The sequence below is a fragment of the Limanda limanda genome, chromosome 7 (genome assembly GCF_963576545.1).
Source record: "Limanda limanda chromosome 7, fLimLim1.1, whole genome shotgun sequence".
NCBI classification, from domain to species: domain Eukaryota; kingdom Metazoa; phylum Chordata; class Actinopteri; order Pleuronectiformes; family Pleuronectidae; genus Limanda; species Limanda limanda.
Genome location: NC_083642.1, coordinates 4,344,347 through 4,361,365, shown reverse-complemented (window position 1 = coordinate 4,361,365; position 17,019 = coordinate 4,344,347). Strand labels below are relative to the sequence as shown.

Below are 17,019 nucleotides of genomic sequence, written 5' to 3'. Positions count from 1 at the left end.
TAATTTAACAACATTATGCACAGCAGGGAAACTTAATCTATAATAATACATCATCATTTATGATAATTTATCATTTATTATATTATATTTTGTGTTATATGAATCTGTAGATTACTATATCTATCAAATAAATGTCAAGTGAAAATATAAATATTTATTACCTATGAAAAGTGTAAAATGTAGAATGTAGAATATAATACTAAAGTATGAGAACATAAAATATTCACTGTATTTGGATATTTTCCACCACTTGGCACAAAATTACAACAATTGCACATAATGAGAATCACTTACACTTCACAGAGTTAATGTGTACTGCAGGACATATTTTATACTGTGTATTTAATACAGATGTATGTGTTGTGCACATGCTGCTTCTGTATTTAAAACCACAACATTAACTTTATGTTCCATGTTAGTCTTATAACACAGTCAGTCGCTGTCCATCTTCTGACTCTCTGTTATATTCACACTGATTTAATGCAAAAACAACCTGTTTTCATTTTATACTTTTAAATTTTATATTACACTTTTGAACTTCTGAATTTGAATGATTTGGTTTGAAGGTAAATATTCCGTGTGAAAGATGTATAACCATCAGCGTTAAATATCTTAGCTTCATTTTCTCATGTAGACAGAATACATGTATTTTAAATGCGAGGATTTGAGTTCCTGCAGAATGTTGAGTAACTGGTGATGGAAGTGTGCTTGCGACATCTAGTGGACAAAGAGCCTCATAGCTGGTGCAACGCACTTTGGGCAAGAGGATGAATAAACGAGCTGCACTTCAGAGTTGAAATTTGCATCTTTCATTTTTTAAATAAGTTTATAGTTTTTCCATCATACTTGATTGAATCACATCGACATGTGCAAACACGGCTTAAAAAATCTGCTGCAAAGAGAAAAGAATGACCATAAAAGCATCAATTCTTTTAAATGGTGGAGCCAATAATACGCCTGATTGATTTTCAGTATAAAGATCTGTACAGAATTCTCAGTAAGATTTAGGAAAACATCCGATAATCTGCCTTAGTTCCTTAATCTACACCTTAATCTGCATCCACGACTAAATCTTATTGGTTGTTCCCATGGGGCCTCATCCCTCCACTAATGAAGAAGTTTCTCTGCAGCTGACAAATAAACCAACGAACCCACACAAGGGTGAAGACATAACTTTCTTGGTGGAGGTAAATAAAGTTTTAAAGATGCCGAGGAACGTCAAAGAAAAAGTTCTACATCAATATGACCCTCATGATTCAGTTAGCATAGCTTAGCATAAAGACTAAGGTCAGAGGTTGTCAAGAAATAGTTCTGCCTCCATAGCTTCCAATGAATCAAAAAAGGGTTGATTTTATATATTTAGGTTTGTGCTACAGACAGATTACACATGTACACTTTAGAGGAGGTGGATTTTCGAAGGCCGACTTTGGAGCGAGCCGTGCTACCTCCATCTCGGACACCTTACTCAACACACAGGTAAAGTTTCAAAGTCACACAGGACATCGGGTGCTGCAGAAATCTCCCGACTCAAACAGCCGGTAGGTGTTGACCAGCGGGAACATGGTGACCGAGCCCACCAGCGAGCCCATCTGTGACGCGGCTCCGCACCAGACCAGGGCGCTGTGGCTGCGGTCCCTCAGGATGACGGCCACCATGACTTTCACGTAAGACATCGTTCCAGTGAAGAAGAGCCACGACAGCACCTGGTCAGAGCACAAGAGCAAAGTGGAATCAGCAGCTCGTCTAGATGATGATCTTGGAAAATCTAAATGTTGATATCTCAGCCTCATCAGTTGCTCAACACTCAGGGTTCTATCAAGGATTTATAGAAAGTGTTTCCCCCGTAAAGCCACACAACCTCTTTCACTTACAACTAGGGTTGCGAAATTCCTGGAATATTCAAAGTTGGAAACTTTCCATGGGAATTAACGGGAATTAACGGGAATAAACTGGAAATGTTGTGGGTAATTTATACTAACTGTATTTACCTTGTCATATACAGACATAAATATAAACATTTTGTTTTGTCATAGGCTGATTTGAGCCCTGAGGACACTTTGGGCACTTGACTATATGCTTCTGCATCGTTGTGTCATTCTTAACATAGGTCTTTGCCCAGTATTTGCAAATGTACACAGCCTTTCCTTCTACATTGGATGAGGTGAAATGTCTCCACACATGAGATAGTGCACGTGGCATTGTTCTGTAGAATAAGATGAGAAAAGTTTGTAAAAAAACACTAATGCAATGCCAGAGGTATAAATAGTTAGCCAAACAATTGAAATCGTCTGTAAAAATATTTTACAATTGATGGATAAATGAATGGAAATAGTCTAGATGAACAGATGAACAATCCTCAATCAGCATGCTAATATATTTTCCCCAGTAATATCATGGAAACTTACCTGACTATAGTCCTGCACACTACAGCAGGCCTCAATAGCCCTGCTGTAGAGTGAAGGATGCTGGGAATTATCTGTGCAAAATTCCCAAAATTCCCGAGCTAACCTTCCCATGGAAAGTTTCCGGAAAGTTTCCGGAAATTTACCAGAAACTTTCCGCCCCTTTGCAACCCTACTTACAATGATCACCTCTCCCCCGACAGTACCCTGCAGCAACGGACATGGACTCATGGCAGCCATAGCCATGTTGTAGCTGCCAAATCCTGCCCCGAGCATCGACAGCCCACCGAGGAACACCAGTGACCTGAGGACAGTGGGTTAGTTATCAGCAGTGGTTTCTAGGAACATGATTACAGATAGTCGGAGATAACCTTTTAATGACCTGCCAATGTAAGGAATGCGGAATTTTATTTTATGGTCTTGGATTTATGCTACATTATTATCCAAAGTCCAGTTTCAAAGATAATGTAAGACTTCACTGGCCTGAATTACTCTAATATGAAGTTCAATTCACTCTTATTGCTTTTCATAAACTTTGCTCGCTGGCTAAACTGCAGTGAACAGAAACACAATAAGGGAATTTTCTACTGAATAGACGATAACTTTAGAAGATGCATCTATAACCTTTAGTGCTTAAGGGTCGTGCGCCTCAAGCCTCTATTGAAATTAAATGATAGAAACCAAACACACTTTTCGCTAAAGAAATAAATACCAGGCACTGAAGCTGTCAGATAAAGATTCTGTTGCACAAAACAAGGATCGATCATCATTTTCAATCATAAAAAGACAAGGACGAGACCTCTTGACGGTCAGTGACCCTTTTCATTGTAAATTGAAAGACTTTATAGAAGACACCATTAGATTTTACCTGTTTGGTAAGAACATTGCGATGGTGCAGGCCACTGGGTTGGCCACGGACGCCAGAGCAGCCGTCAGGTGATAGGCGAGGTTCCCGTACGGCATGCAGGAGTAGGTCTGCACCGAGGGCAGCACGCCGTTGGTGGAAGCATTGACCAACACCACCAGAGTGTAGATGAAGGTGAGCTGGTACGTGGAGAGTTGGGGAGCAGTCGCCAGAGTCTTGCCCTTGACTTCACCTTCACCCCGACCCTTCACAGCCACTCCATCAGTCTCTGCTCCGGGGTTCTCCAGGCCGTAGCGGACGGATCCCTCAGGGTCTGGCATGAGGTTCTCAGTGGACAGCTCGAATGTTCGGGGAAGTTTGTTCAGAGCGACAAAAGCTGCCAGGCTTACGGACATCATGACTGCCAGGAAGGCGAAAAACACCTCGATGGAGAAGTTGGGAGGAAGATACTCAGTGTGTGAGATGGACACGTTTCCGTACGTGTGGTTTCCCTCCGTCTGGTTGGAGTCGACACACCTTGCGATGCCCACACCTTGTGCCAGAGCGACTACGCCAGGGATGAACCCACTCAGCCCTTCTCCGAAGAAATACGTAGTGATGTACTTTGCTGGGAGCTGCGTCATGAAAGGCATGAAGGTAACTGAGGAGGTGCAGTCCACCAGAGAGAGGAAGAAGGTGATGATGAAGAAGGCCAAGCTGTACGACGCCCCGGCCACCACCGTTGTCGTGTCCCAGAAGACAGCCAGCAGGATGCAGGACACCACCCCGATGGAGAGGATGGTGTAGATGACCACACGCTCTTTGTGAGGACCCGGGCACAGCTTGTGCATGAGGGTCACCAGCAGAGGTCCCAGGTTGGCCAGCTGGATGATGACCGTCAGGTAGGAGGGGAGATCCCAGCCCTCGGGGAGAGAGTTGACGATGAGCGGCAGTTCCACCCACAGGCCGTTCACTGCCACCCAGGAGCCCAGGCCGAAGGCACAGGCCAGCACGTGGATGAGCAGAGACATGCTGCAGCCGGATCAGTCGGATGAACCCCTGATGACAAAACACTCCAGATCCTTCCCCCCCTGCTGTGGGTCGCACCTACAGGACGAGAGAAACCAGAGACATTACAGTAATGAACCTGATGTTGGCCGTTGAGAAGCTAGACTGAATCTCTGTTTGTTGACTCAAGAAAACCTCATAGATCTCATGAATCAGACACTGTGACTTATTAAATCCAGAGCTCAGAGCCAGAGGTGATTTACTGGGTAGAATTTTCATCTTGAGTAAATGTTCGACCAGCAAAATGAGCTAAAAGTAACACAAGTACTCTCCGGTTACTGCCTTTAATTACCATATCATGTTATAAATGCTGATAACTGATGCATCGAAGTGTAAACATAGTTTTATTGTACAGCTGCTCAAGATAGAGGAAGTTGTAACTAGTGGCAGAAAACTTGGACTACTGGCAGAAAAAGGTCTCTGGTTCGATGCTGGTTCGACTCCACGGAGTTTCAACAAAAAACTTACCTGGATAGAATAACAACATAAAGACGAACCTGGATCTGTCCAAAAAAGATCAAAAGACTATTCTCCATACCCTGTCTAGTGCCCCTGAGCAAGGCACCTTACTCCCCCAACATCTGCTCCCCGGGCGCTGTACATGGCTGCTCACTGCTCTGCTCTGTGTGTCTGTCCAAAAGATCACACCAGATGGGATAAATGCAGAGGACTAATTTCCCCATTGCATGAGTGTGTCTATGCATGTTTGTGCATGTGTGTGGGATAAATAAAGTGTATCTTCTATACAAGAGTCTCCCAACCTCAGGCTGTGGACCTTTAAAAGGGTCACATGATGAATCTGAGAGTTCCTGAGATGATTCATTTGAGAAGAGACAAGAAACAAAACACTTCTTTGCATTTATTTATCTTCATTTTTGGTTGTAAATATTAAATAATTGTACCTCCAATTGAAACTAAGTGTGGTCATGACTCCTTAAAGAGGAATTCCACTTCCATCTTCCTCCAACAATCCAAGTATCAAGACATGAGAGCGAAACACAATATTTCCCATTTCTATTTCTAAGTTTTCATCGAATCTGCTTCACACTTGTGTATTGTTAAGGGCCAGAGGAAGTGCAGAGTTGAATTTCTTGCGATTTAGACACACGATCAGTTCAATATTAATTATAAACATTAAAGCATGAAGAAGTGCAGCTTCAGGGTTCAGTGGCCTGAGTTCTGCAGCAGCTCATGATTTGCATGTGACTCAATCTCCGCAGGTCACTTTAACAGCTCCAGAGAGAGAAGCTGCCACCGGCATCACCGCAGGTCAAACAGCTCGTTTCCAAACACGCAGGTTTACAACAGGCACTCAGCTCGTTGATGTAACGAGTCGAGTCAAGGACAAGTGTGTTTCTATCAGAGACCAATCAGGTGGAAAATCAAGCTTCTCCTAAACCAGTGTTGTTTCAGTTCACACACACAGAGGACGTCACTGGTGTGTGACAAGCAGCTGATTCAGGTTTCACATCCCTTTTGCACATTGTTGAGGAATCCAACAAACACTGTGTGTGCTGTCGTGATGTGTGCTGTTTGTTTCTCGACTCGCTGATCTCATGATGGTGGACTAACCAAGTCAGACAATATCATGTGCAAGTGCCTACGTGACTCATACACGTGTCTTCAACTAAAATCCAGTTACCAAAAACACAACAGGAAACCGGATTATGTTTTATAGCAATGTGATCCCTTGAGATCTTGGAAAGAAAATGTGGTCTAAGAACATATTCTCATGTTGTCAGTTTACTGTTCACTATGCTGCAGGAGAACACGTGGACATGTACTCACAAGCGTCTTCAGCCCCTGGAGGTGGTGAGTACGTCTTCCTGTCAACTTGTGTAGAAGCTAGTGACAGATCTCCCTTGGCCGCTCTCACACACAAACACTGATGGGAATCACATGGCTCCTGGGTAGGTCAGAGTCCACTGCAACCACTGATCAGCCACACTGGATAACAAGAGGACAGTGTTTCAATCGACTGAGATTCCTCCACTGCACACACACCTTCATGAGGTCGTATCAGGGAAGCACTGCGAGAGGCACTTGAGATTTTTTGTATGTGCAGAAAAAACAAAATGTGCTGGAGAGAAGGGAAGATAGAGATCAGAGGAGGAGGTTGAGAATTAAATGTTGAATTCAGAAAAGAGCAGGATATGGTTTTATAAAAGATAATATAAACGTCCTTCTCAGAGTCAGACATATAACGTACAGACAGGAAGTCAGACTTATAACGTACAGACTTCCTGTCTGTATGTTATATGTCTGACTCTGAGAAGACGTTTGACGTAATAATTGTATTTTGCCAAATTACAACAGCTGATCTGTTGACGTCTTTACAGCGTTGACCTCTCCTTTAATTGCTTTAACTTTACCTTTAATCTTATTGGTTTTCTACCTGTATGTTGTTATCAGCACGTTTTATGAGACACATTTTCCCTCCAATTGTATCCATAAGGTCAAACTCCAGAGAAGCAGCTCTTGTGCTTGCAACGCCTACAGCTGGCCAGAGGGGCAACATGCACCATGTGAGCTGTGTCTCAGGCCTCAGGAGGTTGATATGTCATATATATATATATATATATATATATATATTGTTGATATCAAACAGTGACTGGGATGGTTTCGAGTCTTGTGTAACAAATGGTGGCTAAATGAGTTTCAGGGAAGTAAACACTTCTTCATTTGTCCTCAGCAGACATCACTCTCATCACCTGCCTTCAACAGCTGGACTCACTCACAGGACTGGTTGTGTTTAAATTAGCATTATTTCCCTTTTTCCAATAAAAAAGCACTTATCTAAAAAGGTTATAAAGTGTTTCACAAAATCTATGGCAAAACAAGTGAATGTCTGAAAGGGCATGTCAGTAACTAACAATTGCATATGGCCCTTAAATGATAAGGATACAGACAATTTTAAATAATGATAAGGATAAATCACTAACCTCATCAATCGATGGCCGGATCTGCTTCTCTTTGGTGATGCGTCTGATGTCAGATGGTAGTGGTGGCAATGATTATGATAATTATACCCACCATAGTATCATCATCCAGATTTTAAGTCAGTCAGTCTTCACATGAGTCCGTTTGGGAAAAGAACTGCTCACAGCAGTAAGATGCAAACTTCGGTCCATGTCTCCTCAACATAGGAAAATCCTCGGGAAGCACAGAGAACACAAGCAGGCTGTTGTTCCGAGGTAACACAACCATGTTTGTTGGTCGTCAGGAATGAACTGGTTCCACGTTAACCAGCGTAGCAAATATGCTTAATTCCTTGTTTGCTTTTCCTGACCTGAAACTCAGTTATTCTAATCTTCCTGGAGGGGTTTTGCAAACACAGCAGCATATTCAGATCTCACAGTCGGCGTTTCTTGTTACAGAGAAGGTAAATGCAGTGTTTCCCCTTATCCAGCGTGCACAGGCAGCAACACCATGCAGATACACGGCTGTGCAGAAACAGCTCTGATGCTTCAGATTGCATTGGGACAAACAGCTGACACTTTGGAACAATTGTACTTTGTCCAGTGCTGGCAGCTCGGCAGCGGCAACTCGTGGGTGTTGTCAGGAGAAAACTGCCTTCAGGGCTTTAGAAGCTTTCTTCAGTTTTCTGTCAGTTTGTTGACGTCGAAGCAACAGAACTACTTAAGTTTAGCAATAGATTAAAAGAGTTCACTTCTATATTATAATGTATAACCAGTAGGTTTTGAGTTTGTGATCACAATAGAAAAGTGACAAAGTACTCAGCATAGGCACCGACAGTCGTACTATCAGCTCTGTGGTTATCTACTTAAAGGTTGCGAAACTAAAAGCTAGTCAGTAGTATGTGTCTGTTCACCATATCAGTATAGCTCCTTAGTATGCTAACATTAAATTATCTTCACTAAGCATTGTAGTTAATCTGAGGGTGAACTGCTGGACAAATAAACATTTTGACCTGATTATGGAGCTGGATTGAGAAAAAGAAGATAAGGGCTGAATCCAAGGTTTTGTTGTTCAGCCTGAAGGGAGCAACATGTCTGAATTTCACAACACAAGGGAAACTCATTGTGCCTTAAACTGGTCTGAGCTTGCATCACATTTCCAAATATTCCACTTGGGTCATTCAAGCACATACGTTTTTTTATATAAACAAACACTGCACATGGTTTCAGATATTACATAAAGATATTAAGATCAGATATAGTGGCGTAGATAAGAACGTTCACTTTGGACAGTTCGAGCTGACCACTTCCTGGCACTCTGCAGTCGTGCATTTACTTGAAAAAAAAAAGGTGTGCAAGCCCATGTCAACACATACTGAAGTAAATATTTCATTCGACATCTGACCACATGACATTCTTAACATAATTTTCCAGGTTCAACTTGGTTTGCATGTCAGGGTTTGTATCTCAAGATGATTATTTCATGATTTACAGCAACACACAATCTGCTGAACCACGTGCAACTGTGATAAGTGACCGTTTTTTTTCAATGTTACAAAAAGGCAACAGACACAGAGGTACACTCAATAAGATTATTTATGTTATTGTACAATCTGCAGTATTTTTAACAAATAATAATAAAAAGAAGATTAGTAAGATGTACAGTATTCGAATGATCACATCTGGTGTGGACTCCACCTGCCTCGTCACATCGAGTCCGCCCAGAGCTCCAGTGATGGGGGAGGGAGGGGGGGTGGGGCCTGGAATGAATTTTTCATGAATGCTCTAATATATGAGTGCGTGTGTGTGGGTGTGTGTGTGTGTGTATGCTTTTCTTTGTTTCTCTGTGTGTGTGTGTGTGTGTGTATGCTTTTCTTTGTTTCTGCGTGTGTGTGTACATGCTCAGCCAAGATATCGGCAGGAGGTGGAATGTCACATGGCGGATGATGGTGGGGGATACAAGGGATGAAAGCAAATTATAAGAGTTGAGTGGGAGCGCGGAGGAGAAGAAGAAGAGGAGAAAAAGATGGAGCCAGACGTGGAAAGGGGCTCAGTTGGTGTAGATCTGGCCCTCGGGCGGCTGAGGAAGCTTCATGTTCTCCTTGCAGGTCATGAGCCGCCGCAGCTCCAGCAGCACCATCCGGATGCTGTAGGAGTTCTGCCACTTGGATAGTGCAGTCACCGCATGTATGTCAACCTGGAGGACAGACCAGGAAGGATTGATACGATGCCTTTAGCCCTAGTGATTTTGTGTTGTAGTCAGAAAACGTCTGTCTTAGCTTTCACTTTTCTAAATGGCCAAAATGTTAGAAATAACATCAGAAGACACTTAACAGTCACATGAATTCCTCCAATTCCTCCTTATGTTCCAATCTTTTTACTGAAAGTGAGTCACCCCCACACAAGGTTAATACACGCTTAATAAAATATTCACTAACGTATAAAATTGTGGGTGTTGTGTAGCTAAATTTGAAAAACTGCAAGGAGCACAATCAATCTTAGAGTTAAGAATAAATAATAAGACATCCTACAGATTGAGTGGAACCATCCCAGAACAAGATCAAGAGCATTTTAGACGACATGACACAGAATCAAACCGGCTGTAGAAGGTTTACGTACCACACCGCTGGAGGTGTGCACGCCATTCAAGTTTATCTTTGTCACGAATTTGACAAACGGCGGGGCCTCTGGGTAGCTCGGCCCACATTCAACCTTCAGATTGTACATCCTGTTTTCAAAGCTGGTCTGTGGACAGAAACCAGAGGTCAGAGGTCAGCACAGCAAACATCAACAAACAGCACTCAAGTATTTTTCAGGCGCGATATGAGGTTTTGTAAACTCTGGTTTTGTCGTCAGATAATATCCACCATCCTCTGGGAAATGTCCTAATTTACTGAGGGTTGTTTATATTCATGACATGCATATTTAGCTGCAGCATTTGAAAAATTATGAATGCTAAAGTGTTGATTGCAAAAAGGAATTCATAATGGAGGCATCAACCTGTTGTTCCCTGTTATTTTGTGATAATGTGTGTGGTGATAAATCCTCTTCACTTAATTATTTGATTGCTCCATCGCCTCAAATTCACTTTGCTAATTAATGCAGCATCGTTCATCAGTCTCCCTTTGCACCAGTTTAAAACCCCAAGCAGAGACAATCCCTCCCAGCAGCAGACACTTGAGACCTTCTGCTGACAGGACAGTTTGTCCCCCACTGTAATGAGGACAGTCTGTCCCCCACTCACCCGCTGAGGGCCGAGGATCACTCCTCTCCACCGGGTTAAGGTCATGTCCTCGTCGTCCTCCAGACCCCAGCTCACCGTCCCGTCTCCCACGCCTTTCTGACCTTCCTCCAGCTCTTCCAGGAGCCGGAAATTGCGAGGAACTTTAACGCCTGTGGAGGACAAACACAAACAAACACTGTTACACCCAAACCTGGCTGCACCCTGTCCCACATGACAGGTGGGGTCAACTCCATCAGCCAGACACAGACACAACCAGCAGGGAATCAGGACACATCTGGATTTGTCCACCTGTCCTCAGCCTTTAAGGAGAGAGACATATTCACTAGCTCTGGTGGAACATGGAGGCCAGTGGCGGTGCTGCATCGCTCGGCCTCTGCAGTGAGGTGTGATGGAGCCGCTGCACCATCATGCAAACCCCGGGGGGCACCAGCAGCTGCTGCAGGGACCCCCGGCTCCACAGCTCCCACTGCCCGGCTCCACAGCTCCACCAGCCGGCCAGTGGGTGTGTGGAGCCGACACGAAGGAGCCACACAGAGAGGCTCCACCGCGGCTTGTTGTTGACACACATCCGCTATCCGGTCCCTGCTCGATACCGCAAACAAGCTAACACCGCCCGGCCGTAGTGGGAAGCTGGGGCTCGGTTCCCAGTTTAGATCACGTTATTAAATGGAAACAAGCACGTAACACCGTCACACATACTGGGATAACTGCTGTTAAACACCTAGCTTCGCTTCGAACGACGTGGAAATCCTATTTATCAACAGTCATCCTGTCCCCATCCTCGCTAGCTTAGCTAACACGGCGCTTCCTATTCATTCTCTGCGGCGGCTCCGCCTTAGCATGTTAGCTTAGCATGGAGCCGCCACGTCACAACCCAGTCACGCCGCCTATGGAGCTTCTCACTGCGGGGAGGAGAATTCACTGAGCCGGTGAATCTGCGACATCTTCTCATTGTGATTTCTGTTCTCTGGATAATTTACCTGATCCGGCGGCGACCGCCATCTTGTCGCTGCTCAGCGGGGGCGCGCACGTTGCTTTACCATTGTGACCGACCCGGGGGGAGCGTGCGCGCGGAAGGAAACGCAAAGCATCTCGGGGTCTGTAGTTTTTTTCAGAGAATCAGTTAGAGCCTGAGAAACTGTGGATGTGACGTGTTTTTATATTGTTCACGATTAGAAAGTAACGGTAAATAAGTTTAATGGTTTTAATTAATTGGTTTAAAGACGATGCTTAAATTCGTTCTGTTACATCTTGCTAATTGTAGTTTATTAGGCCTCAGGTGACGTGTCGCGTCCGTACTTTAACATGTGCAATCAGTGGAGTGTTTATTACTCTATTACTAGTTTATTTTATTACCTTTTCACCATATGCACCACCCCGCTGCTGGAAATACACTCAAATGTTAATAAATCTACACCCTCAAAAATTGCAGTGTTTACTCTTGCAAAGATGTTAAAGGTTATTAATTAGGCCTAGAAATATAAAAAAAATTAAAGGATTGGTGTGTGTGTGTCTGTGTTTAAAGGGCTTGTGTGTGAGTGTGTGTATGTGTGTGTTTAAATGACTGGTGTGTGTGTGTGTGTGTGTTTTAAGGACTGGTGTGTGTGTGTGTGTGTGTGTGTGTGTTTAAAGGACTGGTGTGTGAGTGTGTGTGTGTGTGTGTGTGTGTGTGTGTGTGAGTGTGTGTGTGTGTTTAAAGGATTGGTGTGTGTGTGTGTGTGTGTGTGTGTGTATGTGTGTGTGTGTGTGTTTGTGTGGGTGTTTGTGTGTGTGTGTGTTTAAAGGATTGGTGTGTGTGTGTCTGTGTTTAAAGGGCTTGTGTGTGAGTGTGTGTATGTGTGTGTTTAAATGACTGGTGTGTGTGTGTGTGTGTTTTAAGGACTGGTGTGTGTGTGTGTGTGTTTAAAGGACTGGTGTGTGAGTGTGTGTGTGTGTGTGTGTGTGTGTGTGTGTGTGTGAGTTGTGTGTGTGTGTTTAAAGGACTGGTGTGTGTGTGTGTGTGTGTGTGTGTGTGTCTATGTTTAAATGGCTGGTGTGTGAGTGTGTGTGTGTGTGTTTAAAAGCCTGGTGTGTGTGTGTGTGTGTGTGTGTGTCTGTGTGTGTGTGTTTAAAGGACTGGTGTGTGTGTGTGTGTGTGTGTGTGTGTGTGTGTGTGTGTGTGTGTGTGTGTGTCTAAAGGACTGGTGTGTGTGTGTGTGTGTGTGTTTAAAGGACTGGTGTGTGTGTGTGTCTGTGTGTGTGTGTTTAAAGGACTGGTGTGTGTGTGTGTGTGTGTGTGTTTAAAGGCCTGGTGTGTGTGTGTGTGTGTGTGTGTGTGTGTGTGTGTGTGTGTGTCTGTGTGTGTGTGTTTAGAGGACTGGTGTGTGTTTCACAGCAGCTCTGGTGATGACAGACGAGTAGATGACGTGGTTCAGCTCTTGGTTCGGTGGCGTCCGGCTCGGCGTCTCGCTCCAGTTGTGTCGTCCCAGAGAAGCGTAGTGGATGTCGTCCGTCGTGGACCAACTCTCTGACTCCTCCCACTCTGCACACACACACACACACACACACACACACACACACACACACACACACACAGACACACACACACACACACAGGTGTAACAGGACCTCAGGTAGATAAGGGATCTGAGGACAGTGGCAGCAGTTACCGGTCGCTGTGTTGGTCGTCCACGGCTGCAGCTCGGTGTGGTCGAGTGTCTGAGCTGCTTGGAAACAAAGGACGAGTCTTATTAATGAGAGTCTAAACCATTACTCTCTCTCACACACACACAAACAGACACACACACACACACACACACCTGTATATCTTGGCTTCCTCCTGCACTTGGTGCTCGTCAGTAAAATGAAGACGATGGACATGAGGAGGATCATCAGCCCCGAACTGACGACAGCAACCATCAACAAAGCTGAGACACACAAACACACACAAGCAGACACACAAACACACACACAAACACACACAGCGTGGTTAACAACACGTGACATTGCTTCAGGTGTAAGACAGGAAGTGACGTGTGTTAACAAACCGCTCTGAGTCGTCTTCTTCTTCTTTGATTCAACCACATCTGATGAACAGGAAAATACAAAGTGGATCAGATAATAAACTGTTTATTAAAGTTTCAGGTATAAATGATGACAGGATAGACAGGTTTTGTTCCTCTGCTATAACAAATGGTAGACCTGTGTTTGGGAGCATACTTCTGTGTATATGACATCATTTATGCTATTAATTGGTGATTGAATTTGGCATTCGTGTATGAAAGTTACTGTGGTACTTTACTAGATATGTTTCCAGCAGACGCTTATTTAGACTACTAAATTACTCAAAGTGAAATGATGACAATCATTGTCGGATGTCCTGAAAGGCCCCAGGTCGAACATTAACATATATGTCTAAATAAAATGACTTGAAGAAAGTGCTGTGTGCACAGCCATTTGAAAAACAGTAAAAAGGAAACATTAAAATTATTTACAATAAAAATTAAATACTGAACCGTATAAATACAGCAGTTTAGAATACATTTCTTCAGTAACAAAAACAACTAGCATCTGCTAATGTTGTGGCACAAAATGTAAGTCTGAACTAAAATATATGAAAATAGAACATTTTTAGGGCTGCAAAGCAGCACTGGGTGGGCCCGAGCACATCCATTTTGAAGCGTTGCATGCTTTTTGTCTGAAAAAACAAAAATAACCAGTTCTGAGAGAGAGAGAGAGGTAACCTTTGCAAGACATAAAGTTTCCTTTGATCTAGGAAGACTGAAATCAAAGGATTCATGGTCCATGTATGTCCGCGTTACAGAACATCATGTTTTAATGGCGTGTAATCAAACTTTGACGCCACGCCACGGTCACACTGTGTGATTAAAAAAAAATCCGTCAGTCAGTTTTTATCTCCATCTTGTCGTGATGACACTCATCTCAATTTGAAGTTGATCCGATGAAAACCCTGGTACAAGTGTATCAAAGAAAAAATGTGGAATATGGCCAAAATGGCCACTAAATGCAATATAGCAGGCTTCCTGTTGTGTTTTTCCAATTGCACCCAGAGACTTTTTTGTTTGTCTGGTCATGATACACCTGTATATCGATTTTTGTGAAGATAGGTCAATGGGAACACCTTCCGGGGGTCTCGGGCTGTCTCGGGGGCACCGTTGAGCCATTTTGCGACGCCCATTGAAAATTCCTTCAGAATACGTAAATTTTCACCACTTTCTAACTTTCTGCAAATTTTGGTAAGAAGTTGAGCATGTTAAAGCCCTCAAAAAGCCAATTCATTTGCCTGAATAATAATAATAATAATAATAATAATCCTTACAATTTCAATAGGGTCTCACCAGACACCTTTGATGTCTGTGCTCGGGCCCTAATGAAATTACCGTATGTAAAAAATAAAAATATGTAGATATATGCTGCACTTTTTTTATCGACATGGCGCCTCTTGCAGTCTAAAACACCAGCAGATCAGTATAGGCAACTAAATAAAAATGTAGCCTCACATAACTATGACACTAGACGGGCAATAGAAGGAAGGTTTTCACTCCCCAGAGCTAATACCAATTTTCTTAAACGCACTTTGGGATACAGAGCCATGAAGTCATGGAACCTACTACCAACAGAAATTATAAACGTGACACGTAAATTTATGTTCAAAAAGCAAATAATGAAACACTTGGGTACAACATACTTGTGACACTAGATGGTGTTGTACTGTACATAAATGTGTAGGATTCTATTACATGGTTTGACCTTGTCGCTTCCATGGAATTACCTATCAGTGTTTTATATCATGACAAAGGTAAAACTGCATAACCACTAACTTATTTTTGATATCTGTAACATATAATTGTATGATCATTATTTAATGTATTTTAACTTTTGATATTTGTAATTTAACGTATGTTTTACATGTCTGATATTGGTATTGTAATGTATGTTTTAAATGTTTGATATCTGTATGTATGTCTTCAATGTGGACCCCACTAAAAGTAGCTCTGTCTTAGGGTAGAGCTAATGGGGATCCTTCTAAATAAACAAAAAAAATATATATATATATATGTCAAGTAGGAGCCCATGAGCTCAAGTCTATGTTCCATAATCAACATAGAGAAATAGAAACTTCTTGAGGAAAGGACTTAAACTGTTGGATTTGGTGCCTTCGTGGTATTTGTTGACGGTAAAAACATATCGCCTGTATAATCATTTAAATAGGCAGGACAGAGGTTCTCTTCCCAACAGGTTCTACTACATCTATGCAACATAATTAGACCTTTTTAAAATCGTATTTATAATAATACTAATAATAAAAAATAAAACACATTGTATTTTATCACTTAGATTGTTTTTTTTACTGTGACATGGCAAAATATCATCTTCAAAAACTGTAAACTCCCAACACTGTGAGTCCATGCAGGTAAAAACATAGAAAAGGATGTAAAGCATCTTTAAGCTAAAGCAGGGAAAGAAAGAACAGCATGAGACAAAACGAGAAGCAGCAATAATCAATTGTTTATTTTAGTTGACTTATAAATACAGTTTAATATATACATTGTAAGTCTCCCACATGGAAGACAACAAAAAGGCATCGAGGCATTATTCTGATATCCAAAACTCCATCACCACCAGCCAATATAACCAACTACAACATCCATATGGGTCCTGCCTCCGAAGAAGTGAGAGGCAAACGAAGGGCAATTTAAAGTCAGCCGGTGAATTGTTTTTTCCCACGTTGTCGGCAAGATTTACAGTAAATCAATCAGGGAGAGAATAAGGCAATTCAATATAAAGTCCAGGGTTCATTACAAAACCGATTTGAACACAGCATGTCAAACATACCAACAATTACCGCCCACTGACAACTTCATTTGCTTCCACAAAATAGTTTCCGGTGGAAACAATATTGAATTAACTGCTCACATTGTCACAAAATACCCTTCAAGTCCACTAATGAAAGCCCATTGTCTCTAAGCAGAAAAACCACACACAGTTCACAAGTTCTACCTCAATAACAAGAGGCCAAGTTAACTGCACTGATATATGGCTACAACAGAACCTCTTCTGTATTTAAGATCGTTCAACTATATTGTCAAAAGAATCTGACACAAATAAGTCATTGAATCTTTTATCCAATAAATAACGTCTGTAACTTCAACTCGTTGGGGTGTTTTGTCTTGTTTTGTTTCCAATTCATATTAATCTACTTTACTCAGCTTAACCACAATCCTGAGATCATCTGGAGAATCAGAATTAAGAATAAGTCGATACATGTTACAGCCTTAAATAGCAATGAAAGCAAGTCTGTATCCAAGCAAAGATTATTCTAGTATGAGTTCAGCATGTTTTTTCATGTCAAATGTGTCGATGTCCAAACTAATCATGGTCAATCGTGTCTAAAATCTTAGACTGTCCTAGTTTCACAAAAACACAAAATTACCTTATCATTACTTTTTTATCTTACCACAAAAAGGCAATTAACTGAAGCACTGAAACATTCAGCGGAGCCGACGCAAAACTTGCTCTTAGTAAAGTTGAGTGTCTGACGGC

General features: G+C 42.4%; 2 protein-coding genes across 2 annotated transcripts; both read right to left on the bottom strand.

Annotated features, from left to right (window-relative positions):
• Nucleotides 1-874: 874 nt before the first annotated feature.
• slc52a3 (solute carrier family 52 member 3) lies at nucleotides 875-7,768 on the bottom strand. The gene is made up of 5 exons (XM_061074386.1): nucleotides 7,257-7,768; nucleotides 6,103-6,261; nucleotides 3,271-4,353; nucleotides 2,583-2,706; nucleotides 875-1,703 (listed from the first exon to the last, which is right to left on the bottom strand). The coding sequence occupies exons 3-5, from the start codon at nucleotides 4,275-4,277 to the stop codon at nucleotides 1,491-1,493; spliced, it is 1,344 nt and encodes a 447-aa protein (XP_060930369.1). The 5' UTR covers nucleotides 4,278-4,353; nucleotides 6,103-6,261; nucleotides 7,257-7,768; the 3' UTR covers nucleotides 875-1,490.
• Nucleotides 7,769-8,810: 1,042 nt separating this feature from the next.
• Nucleotides 8,811-11,511, bottom strand: LOC133004492 (ubiquitin-conjugating enzyme E2 variant 1-like). The gene is made up of 4 exons (XM_061073951.1): nucleotides 11,457-11,511; nucleotides 10,477-10,625; nucleotides 9,852-9,977; nucleotides 8,811-9,429 (listed from the first exon to the last, which is right to left on the bottom strand). The coding sequence occupies exons 1-4, from the start codon at nucleotides 11,476-11,478 to the stop codon at nucleotides 9,283-9,285; spliced, it is 444 nt and encodes a 147-aa protein (XP_060929934.1). The 5' UTR covers nucleotides 11,479-11,511; the 3' UTR covers nucleotides 8,811-9,282.
• Between the last annotated feature and the right edge of the window lie 5,508 nt (nucleotides 11,512-17,019).

Bases quoted from the DNA above. Each gene is read 5' to 3' on its own strand.
- slc52a3 (XM_061074386.1), bottom strand. From the start codon at position 4,277: ATGTCTCTGCTCATCCACGTGCTGGCCTGTGCCTTCGGCCTGGGCTCC. The intron at 2,707-3,270 runs GTAAAATCTAAT...CACTGTCCTCAG, and splicing joins GCAATGTTCTTACCAAACAG to GTCACTGGTGTTCCTCGGTG. The intron at 1,704-2,582 runs GTAAGTAGGGTT...TGCTCTGACCAG, and splicing joins TCGGGGGAGAGGTGATCATT to GTGCTGTCGTGGCTCTTCTT.
- LOC133004492 (XM_061073951.1), bottom strand. From the start codon at position 11,478: ATGGCGGTCGCCGCCGGATCAG. The intron at 10,626-11,456 runs GTAAATTATCCA...TGTCCTCCACAG, and splicing joins GGCGGTCGCCGCCGGATCAG to GCGTTAAAGTTCCTCGCAAT. The intron at 9,978-10,476 runs GTGAGTGGGGGA...TTCTGTCCACAG, and splicing joins TGATCCTCGGCCCTCAGCGG to ACCAGCTTTGAAAACAGGAT.